Genomic DNA, 19,024 nt, shown 5'->3' on the forward strand with positions numbered 1-19,024 from the left:
ATGTTTTTTTTTTCTTGGAGGCCAAACTTTCTTTGAAGAATGAATCATAAAACATAACAGCACAAATTAAAATGTGCATCTTCAGGTCGGCTCGTGAAGTCTGCACACACACATAACCATGAACCCAGCACAAACAGGCTTTTAATGCTCTTTAATAGACACTAAGGAAGGAAAATCAACACTGCATTCCAAGATTTCACTGAAGTACTGAAAGAAAAACACACATTGAGTAAAGACGAGGACGAGTGGAAACATGAGCATGGACATGTTTGTAGCACTGACACCATTATCAGTGGTGCCACCTTTTTAAACTTTAGATAATATTTAACATGCAGCTAGATTCATGGTATACGGTATTTTTAAGGCGTCTGCCGTATTTTTCAGTTCCTTTTCCAAGACAATCCACTGTGCTGTGAGGTTTTCGGAGTTCGTCCTCCGATTTGAATAATGCGAGTGTTTTCTGTTCAGTAGGACGGCGAGTGTGTGACATGTGCTGCTAGCAGGTCCGCACCTCCTGCTGGGAGGCAGCCGAGCGGTTAAAATGTCCACAAACCTTCTGCAGCGTCATTTAAAGTCTAATTTATACTCCACTCCACACACACACCTCCAGCAGAGGTATTTTTAGTTCAGATCATCTCAGAACTCTGCTTCTTTCTGTTTTGTTTTGGTGCGTCTCTCAAGCATCAGTGGAATGATCCAAAGTTAAAAAGAACAAACAAAACAAGTCACAGAACAGTAACCTGACCTCGGAGTCGTCTCTGTAAACTTAATTTTAACATCGGAGCTCAGTCAGTTGTTGAAATTACTTTTTCCTAGTGTGATTTGCATGATTCCACCAACTGGAAGGAACTGCAACACTTTGTAAAAAAGCAGGTTAAAGGAGCGTCTGTCGCTGGAAAAGCTCCTCCCTCAGGGGGCCGATCGCAGACGACTTTCAATCTGCTCTAATCTTCATCATCTCCCTGAAGAGAGCTGAAAGGCTGCAGGAACGTTGGGGTTAACAGAGCCTTAAGACAAGCCGTGGACGAGGACACAATCTCTACCAAGTAACACAAAATAGCTGATTCTCCCTGAGAACAACAGACTGACATTTTTCTCTCAGGAAACAAAGCAAAACACACACCATCGCTGGGAATTCCTCATTACAAGCACAACAACACAAACAACAAACACACACAAAAACAACTGTGTTTTCTTCAGTCTGGCTTCAGCATTTAAAACTCAGGCCTCTGAAGTGACGCTGGGGTCGAATTACTGCTACCAGTCCCCATCGTGTGAAAAATAAAGCCAGTTCTTCCACATCGTCCTCTTCTTAAAGGAGGAATTTTTTAAACTCGCGATAGGCGCTGTGTGTGACTGCAGCCACCAGCCGAGGCGGCACGGGAGCGCGCACACACTTTTTTTTTTTTTGACTCAGGAGATAACGCTGATAAAGTCCTTTTTTTCTTCGTGGTGGCACTTTTTTGTGGGCTTTGAGTGGATGCAGGTCGTTTGATGGCTGCTGAAGAATCCATTTGTATCCCAGCAGTGTTTGAGTCGGCGGCCATGTTCTTCCTGTCTCGGCAACGTGCACACAGCGTCAATTTACGTCACATCCCCATGATTGCGCGGGAAATTCTGACCCCGAACTGCAGCCAATTCTGTGGCACACAGCCTGGATAAGGCAACAGACAGATACGCGGATTGGGATGTTATTTTAGGTTTTTAATGCTTCACGGCCCATTAGCATTGAATAAACTGGAATTGCATGTGTAGTTTTTCACAAATCTTGCCTTAAGTCCCTTTAAATAAACATATTTTCTCATGTGTTGGTGGATGCCCACACAAACGGCAGAACACTTGAATGTGAGAGCTTTTGCATGTTGTGCGTCTGCTGGATCCTGAAGGAAAACAACCAACTCAACCTCCTCGGAGTGTAAAGACAAATGTAGTCTGGGAACAGAACCGCGGTCATCTGTCAATGCTACAAACAGTATTTAACTTTTTTGTTTAATCCAGTGCACATAGGATTCTGCAAGTTTTTTTCCTTTTTATTTCTTTCTTTCTTTCTTTGTGTAATGTCAGAACTGCAGAGTGGAAACAGTGGAGACAGTTAAAGTTTACATAAACCATTCCTGATATCCTGTTCTATTGAGCCACCACTGAAAATAAATCAACATTATGTTAAATAACTGTCAGTACTGAAAACTTCATCCTCAAAAAGACAACTTTACGTCCAAGAAATGTATGAAGTTCATTCCAATGAAGAGAAAAAGAGTTGTCTTCCTGGAAAACCTCACTTCTGCTGTCGTCTACGCTATAACTTTATCACCAAAAGCTGCTTGGCAGCATCCACCAACGCTGAAATCCCTGATCGTCGACACAAAGCTGACCTGACTGATCCCTGAAGCAGCTCGTCGTCACAGGAACCAAACCGATCTTCACAGCAGACGGAGAACAACGAGAAAACACTGAGCTGGTAATCGTAGAGTCCCGGACCATCACCTCTCCCTCCACGCTGCGGCGCCCATACCGCTCCAGAACCGCTCCAGAACCAGAACCGCTCGCTGGGAACAACGGTCAGGATTCAACGGCCCAGAATGCTGGGAGGAAAAACTGATTTATCAAACTGTAAACCTTCATCTGACAGAGTGAGACAATGTCGTCCTGCCAAACCGTCCGGCTCAGTCCTCTGAAGGAGGAACGGTTCCCGCACAACGATGAACACAGTGTTCACGTGTTTCTGCCAGCGGACTGGAAATTAGCAAATACATCCAATCAAATTCCGATGTTCCTTTCAGAATAAAATTCCCAAATTCCTAAATGAGGCTGCATATTATTTATTCATTGTGTTTCTGATACTTGTGTGGTTATAAAGCTGGGACGTCTGGGTAATTCAAGGCTGCAACGCAGAGTTTGATGAACTGTGAGGGATTAAAAACATGGCTAACGCTAATGCTAACCGTAGCTGTATGTTAACGTCAAGCTGAGGTCTTACTGTCCAGGAATGAAAAGCTCCTCATTGGGATAAAGTCTGAGTGGCATGTAAGTGTGGATCATTAGAAAGGAAAGTGTGTCTATTAAAGGTGCAGGTATTAACCACAGCTTCTCATCACTGCCGGTTAATTGGAGGCAATGCGGTCTGACGGCGAGGAGGAGATGAGTCACGGCGATCCGGCAGTCTGCAGAGTTATTAAAAAAAAAAAAAAAAAAAAAAAAAAAGGAAAGGACCAATGGGGTTTATCCGTCACAGAAAACTGTGAGGCGCTCTTCGCTCATACACGCCATTCATTATGTGGAAACACACCCGGGACCTCTTCACCTGCAGGAGCTCAGGAGAAGCGTGCGATCTCGGATGGGGAGGTAAGGGTGCATCTGGAGCAGACTGAAGTGAGAAAATATCTGCCGTTTAAGCTGCAGATGTTTGCTGTAATAAAAAAAACATCCTCGTCACTGGCGTTTTAATAAGATGCCAATTATAACTCTTTAGAGGCAGAAAAGAAGCGCTCAGCTGACAGTTGCTGTTTAGCATTTGACTGAAGAATTTTTGGAGAGGGCTATAAATGCCTCCTCTCACATCTCGGCTTTGTTGAAAAAATAGATGGCACTTGATCTATTTCAGATAATTCTGGGGTGGAGCTGATTGTTAAAAGAGGCGGATTGGACATTCTCGAATAGAGAAAGACACGTCAGGGATCTTTAATCAATGTGAGAGTCCTCGGGCCTGGAGAGGGTTTGAAACGAGGGGCCAGCTGCCGGCAAGTTGCGCTGGCCATTAGCTGCACACGGGAAGTGGCAGGTCAGCGCTAGCTAATTATTTTCCACTGAAGCTTCTCCTAATCCACACCAGGCTGAACGGTGAGTCAAAATGGAACCGCTCAACCACACACACCGAGCCCACCGCCAGAGGAAGACATGTTTACCGCCGGTTCAGGGCACGGGGGACCATGAAGAACTAAAACACACACCCACCATTTTCAAAAAGTTGTGTTTTCAGTGGCTCTGACCATCATTGTTGGGTAAACCAAAACCCAGAACACAGCATCATGGTGTAAACGGGGCTCAAGTCAAGGACTTGGACGGAGCCGGTTCTCCGCAGCAGGAAGCCCAGTACTGAGATGCTAACGCCACATGACGGCTTTGAACCCTGAGCGCCGGCTGATCAGTTACTTATCAATGCTCAACTCTGACTGACTGGAACTCGCATGCCTGTTCAGTGGGATTGGCCCGGTGCCAGATGACGCCCCAGTGCAGGTCCTCCATGGAGGACTGCCATCAGTTGGAGTTGTGGATGCTAATGGGCCTTCAGAGGTCTTTCAGGATTCCACACTGTCAGTGAATCAGGGAGATCAAATGGCGTCTTTGAAGTGGAAGTTGAAGCGTCCTGGCAGACGGGGAGACTCTGGAAAGGGTTGTGAGAGCAGCAGAGTCTGGGTCTGATTCCTGTCTGGGAGTCCGGCAGTCGGACCCAGAGGGCCTCGGTCTGCCGGCCCACTGCCGGCCGGGCAGGCTGAGCCCAGCGACACCTCCCACACAGGAAACCAGGAGGCCAACGCAAACGCCCAACGCCAGAAACCTGCGTCGGGCACATCCGCATTCAGAAATCATGTTGAACAAACATTTCAAAGCTTCCTGCAGCTGGTTTCTGATTTCATCGCCTTCACTTTATTTTGTACTTGAAAGTAAACCAGTCAGATCAGGCTGATGAAGCACCTCTGATATCCCCACAAGTATTTACCTCTTCTAGCAGACAACACGCCAAAATATGAGCGCTTTGATTGTTCCAGTATGTTCTGCAGCTAATGAGGCATTGATCAAAGTCGTTTTCCTCAGCTGATACATTTTCCCACCAAACGCTGCGCTATTAAACCTATAAAGAGTTTAACGCTTTGTTTGCTCTGCCGGTTCATCTGTCGACTGGATCTGACTCCAAAACTTTGAGTTAGCTTCGACTCAGCGGTGGTTCTGACATCCATACTCCTCGTTCTTGGCAGGACAGAGTTTTTATTAAGTTTGAAACAACCTTCAGTCCAATAACAGTGTGATTAAGTTCAAACAGGCCGGATAACTGGGGACTTCTTCACAAACATTACCTCAGCACGAATCCTGAAACTGCCACCGCAAACATCCCCGAACGCAGCGGAGCGGCAGGCCTGGACGACGACCGGCCGGCGGCCCTCGCCCAAATCATGACGAAGGGGTTGGTTTGGGCCCACATTAAAAAATAAAAAAAAAGTCAACGTCAAACTGTGGACACACCCCAGTGCATGCAGGGAACTCCAGCGTGCTGGATGGGGGTCTGAGGAACCAGGCTGGAGACCCCTGCTTTCGAGGTGTAAGGAAAACCAGGAGAAACCAGAATTAGTTTTCTGGTACTCCAGTACATGAGTTTCATACCAAATCCTCATTTTTGTCTCGCTCCCTGCTTCATTCCAGCGCTGGACACTGGCTTTGATCTCAGGCATGAGCAGAACATGGCATTAAGACGGATTAGCGGCGCACACACTTTGATACTCACAGCTTCTCTTCGACTGGATTTGATGTACTGAAGTCACAAGTGAGCCGCTACGGGCTACAGTTTTAATTAAATTAAACATTCACATGAGAAGCTGTGCCAAATGCAGGGGGAAGATATTTCTAACATGATACACTGACAGACAGAGACGTCAGCCTACAGGAGAACCGACGGTTTTCCTTATTGAGACTGAAACGTGCCAGATGTAATCTGAGTTATCTCCATGAAATGTCCCAAAGTAGTTTCAAAACACTTTTCCAAAATACTATTTGTTAACCGACAAACTTCAGCCAAGGAAGAAGCCATTTCATTAGGCAACACTTTAAGTGAAACACTGGTTTGATTGATTACAGACATTCATCCTGTTTGTCACAGCTTTCTCTATTCAGTAAAGGAGAACTCTGAGTGGCTGTAGCACCAAAGAAGACATTTGTTGGAGGGAATATGTGAAGGTCTTGAAACTGCTCAACCAAAAGTTCAGCCGGACACGGAACAATGCCACTGCGCATTTAAAAAAAAAAGCTAATTACTTATTATCCACTAATGCAAGATTCCTGATGTGAAAAGTTAGGAGTGTAAGGCCCCGTTCACACGACAACATTTCAATGAAAACTCATTGTTTTTGCATTTTCATTTCAGAAAAGTTTTGCGTTTACATGGCAACCATGTGGTTTTCAGGCTGGGCCAGTAGTTGGTGCTGCTGGGTGTTTTTGTAATGAAATTACAAAAGAAAGACATTCATATGGACAGAACACCAAGCTGGATTGTTACTATGGCGACGATAAACTCTAAAACTACCAAGTCCAGGAGAATCTGGACTGGAACCAGGACCAGAACCAGGATCAGAACCAGGACCAGGAAGATCTGGATTGGGAGTCATGAGACACTCTGGAGAAAAACATTGTTGTTACTGTCCATCTACCGAGCATTTAGTGTCCACAGAGAAAGTGTGTGTGTGTGTGTGTGTGTGTGTGTGTGTGTGTGTGTGTGTGTGTGTGTGTGTGTGTGTGTGTGTGTGTGTGTGTGTGTGTGTGTGTGTGTGGTGGCAGCGCTTTTACCCTGAACTCAGGACAGAGCCTGAGTGTTTTCAGTGGCCACGGTCGTGTCAGCGAACACCCAAAACAAGAAAACAAGGAGACGAGTCGAACATGGAGAACCTTCAGCAGGAGGACTGAACAACACTGGTCAGAGACAGTCCCATGATGCATCATGGGAAAGGTAAAAAAAAAAACGTGTCCACTTTGCGGGTAGCAAATGTTAAACTGGTAAATCTTACACAAACTTCATATAAACCATATGAACTGTTAAAAACACAGACAAACACTCATGATCCGTGAGAAGCGACCCTGACGTCTCGTGCAGTTCCACCGCCGGTGCTGGCTTCAATTCATGTTCCTCAAAAAGACTGATTGTCCCGAGAGACATCCGGTGAGTGTGGCCTTCTGGACATGAGCTGCTGTTCATCCAGCAGTGTCTGGATTTGGTTGCTGGACTCTCACCGGTGGCCCTGTGCATCCACACCTGATATTCAGATGTATTCTGATTACCTGGTCTGCCGCCGCCGCTCGGGCTGACCTCGGTATGGAAATGCGTCGGGGAGAGCCGCCCGGCCCGTCAGCAGCCAGGGAGCACAGCAGGTCATGGGAAGCAACGCTGCTGCTCTGGATCTATTTTTGATTTTCTCCGATGAGCTAATGCTAACTGCACCAGGCTCACTGAATAAACAGGAATAAACGGCATGAGTTTATCTTTCTGGACACTTCAGGGGTGACTTTCCTTCCAACTGTGGTTCTGCTGCTTAGAACTCACACCAGGATGATCACAATCCTCTCTTCAGCTGAACTGCAGAGATTCTTTTCACATATTAATGCTATTTCTGGAACTATTTATCTTCTGCCATCACCGGGACAGAATTTCAGATCGCCACCTGCAACAGTTCCTCGCTACAACAAATGTGACCCCGCCATGTTTCACGTGCCTCGCGTGCCATGTGCAGAAGACAATCCATTCATTTAGAGATTCATGGGGTCAAAAATCTTTGCCTGGCAGCCAGTGTTCTCCCTAAAAGCTTTTAACATAAGATTTAAATGACCAAAACTGCATATGCATGGCTGCATCTATTTCCTGAGAAACACTAAGCTTTTACTCATGTGCTGCTGAATTTTTGGGTCCATCTACTTCTGTGAAGCGTTTGTTCATCCAAGAGTTGAAAAGTCCCACTGATGCCTCAGAAATCCCCTCCGGCTTTGTGTCGGTCTCCCGAGAGCAGAATGTATTCAGCTCACCTCCACATCGCCGCAGCAGCAGCACTTCATTACAGTCCGTGACAAGGTCAGGGTCCGGACTCCGAACTGCATCATGCACTGTTTAGAGTCATTTACATGAGAACAGCCCCGAGGTGCAGCTGCTCCGGGGAGCACAACAGGCCGCTCCGTAACGAACCCTCAAAATCACCCTGATGGAGTCAATCCAACAGTCAGTCGGTCGTTAGTCAAATAGTTTGGAAAGCAGGCGTGTCGTGTGGTAAAGCAGTGGCTTCAAATAATGAAATGTTCCCCACACGTTCAAGCTGTTTCAGCATTAGCACAGATTCATGTTCTCATTACAGCTCCTGGTAGCACTTTACACATGCTTGTGCACAGCCGGTCATAAAATACAGATTGCTGCGCTGCTTATTTTGCAAACCTGGGAAATTGCATATGATTGGCTCTGCAACCAGGAAGTGTGGCGGTCTGGCCCCGCCCACTGGAGCTGTTCCATGCAGGAACTCCTTTTGAAACTTTTTAAGACATTTATTGATGGAGATGACACATTGTTTAGGGAATGTTTCTCCAATGACAGGTGAAAGATGGGAATGATTTTATTGATTTTATAGTAAATGTACTTATTGTACCTTTACGCTGCAATATATGTACACACACGTTGTTATATATACTGATGCGTGGTGTAAACGGTACACAGACGCTCTAAAGCTGGAAACTCAGGGGCGAAGAACCCCTCCAATCAGCGTCGGACTGATTTCTGTCCCACATTCTCACTTGATATCATGACATTAGCATCATTAGTTCTGTTTTAAATCAAAGCATCTGTCATCAATCTGATCACTCAACTCCGACACCTTGAAACTTTCCCAGTAGCAGGATCAATACAGATACACAGCGACCGAGATGTTTGGCTTCCAGTTATTTGAAGCTGTCATTTCAGTCAGACTCTCTAAAAGCAGAACTTCAGAGAGCGCCTGAACTCTCAGCATCCAGCTATAAACCGAGTGGAAAATCTCTGCCTCAGGAGCAGCTGTGCTGCTCAGTGTGCTGGCAGCAGCGGAATGAAATGGAACTAACCTCTCTGTGCTATCAATACATCCACATTGACTCTGTGGCCTCCAGCCTGGTTCGGCCCCCCGGGGACAAGCCCGATAGATATCACAGCTGCTGGGAACGCTTTAATTATGGACGGCATTTTCAAAACATTCGTTTTTTTTCTTCCATAGGAAGGTAATGGCTTGCTTGAAGATCACATACACACCAACGCTTTACATTAAAAAAAAAAAAAAAAAAAAAAAAAAAAAACTCTTTAAATTCCACAATGTGGCTTCAGCAGATAACGGCTGACTGGTTTCCTGAAGATTACTGAAGCTGCACTTAATCTGGACAAAGCAGGCAAACTTGAGAGGCCGGGTGTGAGTGGGATCCCCGTTTGGGATAATTACAGAGGGCCGTCAACACAGAGCTGGCACAGGAGGACGCTGGGTAACGGACCAGATGTGGCCTCAGCTGGACTGAAAGATCTTTACACGTGGATTAACCAGACCAGCACCCGACTGAAGAAATTATTTTCAGACCAGAATCACCTGGAACCTTCAAACAGCGCTGCTTGAAAATGTCAAGATGACATCTCACAGAGGAATTAACAAAGTACCCCTGTCAACCGACGTGCAGGAATCCTTCACACACCTCACCGATGCTCAGGACTGACCTTTAAATGTCCGTCCTCGTGAGAGGGATCACAAATATCTGACCGCTGTCTGAAGAACGCTCCTGTCTGATGGACTGTATGTAGATTAAGTGTATCTACTCTGGATTCAGACTGAGCCCCTGTCTGACCTGCTCCTGAGAAACTGGAGCCTCGAGTTTTTATTCCAGGAGACTTCTGCCTTCACCTGGCAGCTTCTTGAAACGATATCCGTTCACACAACACGGACTGAGCGCTGAAAGCCTTCATGAAGGGCCACTAGTGGGTGCTGTTGGCTGATTTTTGTCATGAAACGACAAATAAGTCAGAGCACCAGCATCTGCGGGAAATTTAGACACTATGGAAACTGAACTTAGGACAAAAAAAAAAAAAAGAAAGAAAATAACATGTTGACACCTGAAAACAGTAACTACAGCAACAATATTTAACCATGAGAAGTACTATTAAGCTTTGGGAAAAACTTCCGGAGCTGCACCGACTTCCAAAGAATGTCCAAACCGAGGACATGGCTCGTGCTGTCTCTGTGTTCCAGCGGGCGACGGTTGCCGGGATGCGTCGGGGAGCGCTCACGGTACCAGGACTCCCTGCAGCATCGGACCAGTTAGTATTGATGCATTCCTGGTAAGAACAACCAAGAAAATAAGGCTCAGTCGCCGTTTTCATTGTGACCTGCATGTTATTCCACAATCGCACGCATTAGCAGGATCTGTTGGCTGGTTGTGAACCGAAGGCGCTTTCCACGTTCTGTAATAACAGCCTGGGCTCCAGGAGGGGGACGAACTCCAACCCCAGGAGGGTCCAGTGTGAGCCGTCGGGTCCATAACGGATGGGCAGCGTCCCTCTGAATGGCTTCCCTTCAGTGACTGATCACCTCCTTTTACACACCTGATAAAATCATCCAGGAGAAAAATGTGATCCTGACTCCGCAGAGGACGGGGCCGGCAGATAGAGCACACTTTGAAATCTTTTGTGTGGAAGGATATGAATGGCGTTGAATAGAATGCACTCTGAAGGCCAGGCGAAGAGGGGGAATCTTCAAAGAGTATATCAGCTGTTGAAAAAGGCAAGAGGCTTTCAGGGCGACTTTCAGGACAGGCGCTGAAAAGAATCTGATCCACGTGGTTTAGAGGTGGTTGTAAGACACTGATTAGTGTCGCTGACCCCGTCTGGGGAGCGAGCCGTCTCTCCTGATTCACGCCGTTTGCTTCGACCAACACCAGAGCATTTTTCTATTTTGCTATTGAAAGCCTTTTCACTCTGAAGACCGCACATACAGCTTTTATTGGCCAAAATATTTCCTCCATAAACCCCGATCGGCCTGCTCTGCTCGTTTCAACTTTCAAAACACAGACTACAATTAAAACTTACTCTACAATACCGAATTCCCACTGGAGAAAAGAACTCTGGATGTTTTAGTTTAGTCCCAGTGCGGCCTCACAGCAACAGCCTGCAGTTTTAGGCTTCGTTTAGACGACACTTCAAGCGAAAACGTTTCGTCTTTGTGTCAGGAACATTCTGCGTTTACACGGAAACGGCAGAAAAGCTGAAAACGACGGACCTGGCATGTCGAGCCACTAGTGTGTGCTGTTGACTGGTATCATAATGAAACCACACACACACACACACACACACACACACACACACACACCTGAAACTTCTCTGAAACAGAAACAAAAATTAAACGGTCAGTTTTCAGGAGAAATGATGTGCAAACGGAGCTGCAGACACTGAATCTGGAACCCTTCAGCGGAGACTCCGCCGGGCTTTGAGGACGGTCTGTGTGCGCTGGACGTGAAAGAAGTGATAAATGACCAATGTAAACAAAACCGTCTCTGCAATGAACACTCAGGGTGCCTTTAAACTTCAGCCTCATAGATCATCCATTTCTTGGCAAGAGATGTAGAGGGGGGAGAAATAATCTAATTTGTTTGGTTCTGCTTCAGTAAACAATATTCAGCGCTTCCACGATGCCATGAGAGTATCAATAAGCAGGACTGAAAGCGGAGTTAGCGCACGGAGCAGAAATACGCCATAAGTCATTTCAATTCTGAAGAATCAACTCCGCTGAAAGCCTCGTCTCTCAGCACAGTCTTCTGCGAAAAAAACCACCGTCTTTATATCGCAGGTGAAGCGCTGTCGAATATGAGACTGGTACGCTGGTAAGAAACGCTTTCAAATCTCAAAATTATCAGATTGTAGAACGATTCATCTCATCACACAGGAATGTGGAAAAAAAAAAAACAACTTCTGTGGTGGTTATTTGCTTCTTTTCAAGAGGAAACTATGAGAGAAACCGAGCTGCGGTGGCCCAGCCGTGAGGAAGAGCTCTTCCTGGTTCAGGCAGACAGGAGTATTTTTACAAACTGGTCTCCCGTTCAGCTGAACATGTGAGAACGATGAGAATGAAGGACGGAGTCTGATCAGGGAAGCTTCTGTGTTGCATGTTGTTCTGCAGGACTGAAACATTCAAGAGGAACTTATCAATTATGCCTTCTAGGAATCCAAAGCTGTCCAGGAAAACACACACACACACACACACACACACGCACGGTCTTGTATTTCTATCCTTGTGGGGACCGTCCATTGACTCCCATTCATGTCTAGCCCCTAACCCTGACCCTTACCCTAACCCTAACCCACACCACAACAAAGCCTAACCCTAAAGAAATGTTTTTGCACTTTTACTTTTTTCAGTAACAACAACATGGTCAAGAAAACACTGTTTCTCCTACTTAGGACCGGAAAAAGGTCCCCACAAGGCACGTCGTTCCTTGTGGGGACATTTGGCCCCGACAAGGATAGAAATACAAGAACGCACACACACACACACACACACACACACACACACACACACACACACACACACAGCTGCTTCGATATCCATGTCCTCTCCTCCTCCAGAGGGACAATAATTGACTTTTAAGGTTTGCTAGCCTTTACCTGTCTGATGTTAGCTTAATGAACGAGGAGGCTAAATTAGAATAATACAGATTAAATACGAGGAGAGAGAAACCAGACTGAAGCTCTCAGCCTGGATGTCTTCAAACCTCCTCTGGCTGTCGAGGCAGCCCTGAAGTTTCCACTGCGATATGCAGAATGTAAAAACATGACAAGCAACGGCAATTCCAGATGGTGCAGAGCATGCATGCTGATGTGCAGGAATAAGAGCAGCAGCCCAGACAAACCTGCATCCAGCCTGATGATCTTTATCAAACAATGTAAATTGGATCTCCTATCTGGTTCACATTAAAACCGAGTATATCCTCATTTTGACGAGGAAAAAGAAGCGCCTTCTGCTGATCTGGAGGTTAATTAACTCTTCAATCTCGTCGCATGGTCTCTCACCGGGGGGCCGAACTCAAAGTGATATCCTCGGAAAAGGTTTGATACGTGAGAGAAAACCGTCTGTCGGCTTTCACACGGCCAGCCGTGAAGTCTGCAAGTTGAATTTTTCACTTTGGGTTCAGCATCGTATCAGATTGAGGGATAAATCTGCACATTCTGCACTGACTGATATGCACTTTTATATGCATTTTCTCTTTTTAAAGTTCACTGCATCAAATATCAAAAGCACCAGCAACAAGAGCCACGGCACTCAAGATGTTACGGACTGACAATGAACACTGACAGAATCATATAAAGCAGCAGATTTCTCTTTCTTCAAACACCCACCATGAATATTTCCCTCCAAAAAAAAAAAAAGATGGGCTCTTGCTTTGAAAGTTTATTTATTCCTCTCATCTCCTGTATTCAAACGGCTTTTCAGTGGAGACCACCCTCAGGGTTCAAAAGACCCACCCTGTTCCTGTGTGAAATGGAAATTCTGCTTTGGCTTTAAATGCATCATAAACAAGAGAATATCTCCCAGAAACTACAGCATGGACGTGAAAACACGTCCCTGACCGTCCTGTGACGGCGTCCACGTCTCCCCCTCGCTCCTCACACACTGGGCTGCTGGTTCTCTTCCCGCAGCGTCACTCAGGATTCGCCGGAGCGGCGACGCCTCCAGTCCAGATCTGAAGGACAGCCTCAGAAGAACGGCTCTGGATCAGTGAAGGACGAGTGGAGGGTTGTTCCTGATGGGAACCTGCTCGAGGTCAGCTGAATGAACACTGCTTCCACAGGCGCAGACGCTCGGTGCTCGTCAGGATTAAGAGCAAACATTCCTCTGCTGCTCTCGCTGTGGCCGAGCTCTGCTGCGTGACATGAAGTCTCAGCGGGATGAAAGAGACGTGGCAGCTCTTATCGTCAGCTCACTGTAGCGAACTGCACGGCCGTACTTGGAGGCTGCTCAGTGCCGAGTTTGCATGTTCTCCTTTTGCATGTGTGGCTTTTCATCGTAGACAGGTTTCCTGCTGCAGACCAAAAACATGCTAACTTTAGACGTCCTGGAGGTGTGAGCAGGAGTGTGTGTGTGGTCTGTGTGTGTTTGACCTGGCCTGAGATTGACCAGCCTTTGGTCCAGGATGTCAGGTCTGACGGGACTGGCTCCTTCCTCCACCCTCCACCCTCCACCCTCCACCAGCTCCAGAAGAAAACGGTTGGAAAAGCCAGAGGACAGATGAACTAAGTTGTTTTTGTTTGCTAATTATCGTGCCGCTGGTTTGGGCTGTTTGTGGACTTGGTTTAATCAAGTCTTTACAAGATGATCACTTTTAAGATTCCAGGAAAGAAATCAGTCGTTCAAACCTTCATCCTGCTTAATCTGTAGCCAAAAAAAAAAAAAAAAAAGAATCACTATCTTTCCTGTAAGATCCACACAAATGATGAACTGACTGATGGAATTACTTCTTCTGAACAGTAAATCGATGGAGCTTCAGTCGGCTGCAGAAATCAGACAATGCTGGTTTGGAGCCAAAATACAAAGTCATTCTTAAAGAGGGGAACACACCAAATTCCTCCAGAAAACAAACTCAGATTAAATCCTTCTTCTCCTGACTGTACAGTGTCGTCCACAAACCCTTAAAAGCTCTGGGATGAGGTGAATAGCGGAGTCCGTCTGAGCCGGGCTTCAGAGCAGAGCCGGCAGAGAGGTGGACGGCCTCAGGGTCGGCCTAACTATGACAACCGCTGACAAGACAAATCTCCTGCATGTCAGAGTGGAAATGGAGGTAATGTTCTGGATCCGGCGATGTGACTCCGGTCACAGGAAGCAGAGACACCGAAACCAAGGACTGGAATCAAACAGCAGGCTGAGGAGCTCCGACCTCCACACACACCGAGACGGACTCAACTAAGAGTAGGATGGTAGGATGGTCCTGGAGAAGGGTTTTTTCGTAAACCAAATCTTAAACTAAACAAAAATATTAAAACTTTCGATTAGTCTTGGAGAGAGGGATGAGAAAACTGTCCAAATTTATCAGAATTAAGAGAGAAGTATTATAAACATCCATGAAATCTGTTCTGTGTGAATGTATTTGAGCAGGATTTGAAACACTGAAACGTGAGGCTTGCTGCTCGTCTGAAAGTCAACTTTCTGCCTCCACTCGGTGTGTTCAACCCTTTAACACCAGCACAGGCACTATTCCCATTTATTCAGAAGATTCTTCTTTTCTCTTTTAAACTTGCTTTATCTACTTTGAAACGCAGCCTGGTTTGTTTCTGTGAACACTGAGAAGTAGAAGTGACGGACGCGGCCCTGAACCTTCACCTGGTTAAAACCTTCGCCTGCCTGCAAACCCAGATCAATAATGGCCTCTGATTTCACCGCCACAGTGGAAATGAAAGCACACAACGCCACGGCACTTACACTGAACCAGAACCGCCCAGAGGTCCGGTTCTCTGTTTGTTCGTTTGTGGCGTCCTGAAGACCAACACACACGCCGTTTGACCTTGATGAGCGCCGGGTGACTTCATGTCTGCTCAGCTAAATACAGCAGGGCGTAAACCCGACCGGCAGCCCATTGGCTCAGAGCTGCTCAGATCTCCCAGCAGCCCATCACCCGGAGTAACCTGCCTCCCTGTGTGTGTGTGTGTGTGTGTGTGTGTGTGTGTGTGTGTGTGTGTGTGTGTGTGTGTGTGTGTGTGTGTGTGTGTGTGTGTGTGTGTGTGTGTGTGTGTGTCAGAGGGCCTGGAAGGAACGCAGCTCCCCCATTGGCCGTCCAGTCAAGGCCAGGAGTGTGTGCTGACTGCGGTCAGCACAAAGAGAACAGCTGACGTGGCTCGACTGTTGACAGAACGCGGAGACGCCGCTGAAGCTCAGCGGTGAGGCGGCTCGGACTCAAACCCTCCACTTCAACACGTTCAGAGCAAATCTTAGCGGCTCAGGTGCCAAAAGGCCAGGTAAAGGGGCAGTGGTGTGTGTGCTGCTGGTGTGTGGAGCCGAACGCACAGGGAGAGCAGGACGCTTCGACGTCCAGGACCTGGACAGTCCTCCGGGACCTGGACAGTCCTCCGGGACCTGGACAGTCCTCCGGGACCTGGACAGTCCTCCGGGGCCTGGACAGTCCTCCGGGGCCTGGACAGTCCTCCGGGGCCTGGACAGTCCTCCGGGGCCTGGACAGTCCTCCGGGACCTGGACAGTCCTCCGGGACCTGGACAGTCCTCCAGGACCAGAATCCTTCAGGTTTCTTCCAGTTCGTCCTCATTGGAGCTTTTTACAGTCTGATGATAAGAGGAAGACCAGATCTAGAGACCTGTCAGACACTTTGACCCCTGTGGTTAGAAAACAACATGGTTTTATAGAAGTCTGGATGTCACTCTTCTGTGAACAAAGAGTTTTTTTGCCCGCATTCTGTATAAAGTTTGCTGATTTCTCACGTTGAAGTGCACGGATCAGGCAGCCAGAGAGTGCATCATAACCCTGAACCCTGATCGGGTCAGTCTGAAGTGTTCAGTCAGCTCAACCTTCACACCACCAGCCTCCTCAACAGAGTTCCTGAATAATCCTGGTTTCAGTCACGAGCTTCTTTTAAATGATCCTTAAGTTCACTCGTAATATTTTTGGCTGCCAATGTTCCACGATGAGACTCAACAGGTTAGAATTCAGTCAAACCAGGAGGTGCTTTCAGAGCTGTGCCTGTGTCCTGGTGCCATGATGAGGGGAGAACGCTGAGCACTTTTAAAGAGAACACTGGGTTAATGGGGCCGCTGTGATGAAGCACAATCAATGAATGGAACAAAGACCAAGTCTGTGGGACACCGGAGCAGCAGGACGTGAGGAGACGCTTCCCAACAGCTGAACTCGTCCACGGTGACAGTCAGACTTCCGGGAGCAGCCATATGGGAATGCTGAGCCCACGCCGCTGCCTCCGCACCCAGCAGCCACGTCCAGACTTCATTCTACATGTCGGAGCCTCAGGGGGTCAACCCGGCTCCCTGCGCCACGAGCAGCCGAGGCAGGATGTCTGAAACCAGCAGAAGTTGATGATGTGCGTCAAGCCGCGCTCCTGCTCCACCAGCTCCTCATCCAGGCCGAGACACACACACACACACACACACACACACACACACACACACACACACACACACACACACACACACACACACACACACACACACACACACACACACACACACACACACACAGGATGGATCAGTCCATCACTCCCTGCCGGAGCCTCCGCAGCCTGTGACGCCGGGAACGCACTGGACGCGGAAGCGTAGCGGAGGCGCCGCGCGCGCCGCGCGCGTCTCCGCGCCGGCGCTTGGCTGTTCGCACTGGAGGCGCCTGCGCTCTCCGCGCTGGTCACACATCGGCTGCACTCGGCTCGCTCCGTCAGCTCTCGGTTTTCACGTTTGTTCCCTGTTCCCTCTGTCTCGCTCTGCCAGTATGGATGTGTGTGTTTTGGTGACCTGTGGAGAGACTTTTTCTCCACCTGTCTTTTTTTCTGCATCAAGTGAATATCTGTCGCTGTGTGTGTGTGTGTGTGTGTGTGTGTGTGTGTGTGTGTGTGTGTGTGTGTGTTTGGGTGCGTACATGCGTATGTCTGTTTGTGTGTCCATCTGTCTTGTGATTAGACCCAAGTGACAAATTATAGACGGACGAGCAACACCGTCCGTAACTAATCGTTATTTAATGTTATATTTTGAAAATTGACCGGATTCTCTTGCCTTTTCTGTTTCCGACTTCCTGTCTGGTCCGATCTGCTTGATCCAGCTTGACACATGGCGCTCCCGGCGCTCGCGGCTCGCGTGAAAAATAGAACGAAGCGGAGCGGGCGCGCTGCAGAGCGCGAGCCGCGGCGCGCGCGGCGCTCCACTGCGCGTTCGGTGCGGCCGGTTAGATAGGTTAACATGGGAGGCGATCAGAAGCGCAGTGCGCGGCGCTACCGCGCGCGGCGCTTCCGCGTCCAGTGCGTTCGGGCCGTGAGGCTCGCGCGGACAGCGGTCGCCCCCCTGCAGCTTCCTCCGCGCGCAGAGAAACAACAAACGGCGCGTAAAGCCGCAGCTCGAGACGCAGACCTGCCGCTTCTCACGCCGCGTGGCGGAACGGAAGCAAAGTCACACCCACGGAGCCGGACTTTCTCCGCGATCCTCACACGCTCGACGCGCAGCGGGGGATTTTCGCGTCCGCGGCACAGCGCGCCAGGCGGCGGTCCGTTACGCAAGACGCGTGCGCCGCTCGCGCCAGCAGAGTAATCCCCGTCCCTGTGACGATCAGCAGCAGCCAGCGGATCCCAGGCGACGCGGCGTGAGGTGACGGTTCCGGAGCGGACCTCCACCTCTCCGTCCCCCCGATAAACTTTGCGGGAACTTACTTGTCGTGCGTGATGTTCTCCCTGATGGCTCCCAGCACGGACAGCCTGCACGCGGCCAGGTGCCGCTGGTGCTGCTCCTTCAGGAAGGCGTTCTCCTTGCACAGCTCCGTCACCTGCAGCTCCAGCTCCTCGATCCGGACCCGCTGCTTCTCCAGAAGCCCCTGCTGGGTCTCGATGATCTTGTTGAGCTCCGTCAGGTACTCCGCCGCCTTGCTGGGGTTCTCCACCGGGCTCTCCATCTCGTAAAAGCCCCGCTGTCCGTCCATGGAGCCGATATCCACACACGCACGCAGGAGAAGCGGCGCTCTCCGTCTCTCTCGCTCTCTCACACACTCACACACACACGCCCACACACACACACTCACTCACTCACACACACGTTCAGTAGTAACACTGAGCGGAGTCACACACGCGCACCCTCCGCCGCGCAGACATGGCTGGTTTGTTGTACAGTCCGCGACGCGTCGCTGTCAACTTGTCCGCGTTTGGTGAGCTACTGTCCGCCTCCAGCACTCCTCCTCCTCCTCCTCCTCCTCCTCCTCCTCCTCCTCTTCCTCCTGCTCCTCCTCTTCCTCCTGCTCCTCCTCCTCCTCCTCCTCCTCTTCCTCCTCTTCCTCCTGCTCCTCCTCCTCCTCCTCCTCCTCCTCCTCCTCTTCCTCCTCCTCCTCCTCCTCCTCCTCCTCTGCGCCGCTGCAGCCGGAGCAGGAGCCATTAACCCCTTCAGGCCTACAGCCGCGCACGCCGCGCGCACACCGACACGCGCTCCACAGGTGGACTGACAGTTCGATCCGAGACTGATCGATCACAGGTGCGCGCGCGCGCGAATGAGCTCCGCCGGGCTCCATCTGTGGCGCGCGCC

General features: G+C 48.8%; 1 protein-coding gene across 4 annotated transcripts in view; it reads right to left on the reverse strand.

Moving 5' to 3' along the window:
* iqsec1b (IQ motif and Sec7 domain ArfGEF 1b) overlaps positions 1 to 18,529 on the reverse strand; it is a 166,847-nt gene extending 148,318 nt beyond the window's left edge. For 3 of the 4 annotated variants that reach the window (XM_030091292.1, XM_030091291.1, XM_030091290.1), the window contains exon 1: positions 18,166 to 18,529. In XM_030091292.1, coding sequence (XP_029947152.1) covers positions 18,166 to 18,431 — 266 coding nt within the window. In that variant the 5' untranslated portion in view covers positions 18,432 to 18,529. The remainder of the gene's footprint in view (positions 1 to 18,165) is intronic. The other variant, XM_030091295.1, reaches the window with a different exon arrangement.
* Between the last annotated feature and the right edge of the window lie 495 nt (positions 18,530 to 19,024).

This window comes from Salarias fasciatus, chromosome 5 (assembly GCF_902148845.1).
Source record: "Salarias fasciatus chromosome 5, fSalaFa1.1, whole genome shotgun sequence".
Lineage (NCBI taxonomy): Eukaryota > Metazoa > Chordata > Actinopteri > Blenniiformes > Blenniidae > Salarias > Salarias fasciatus.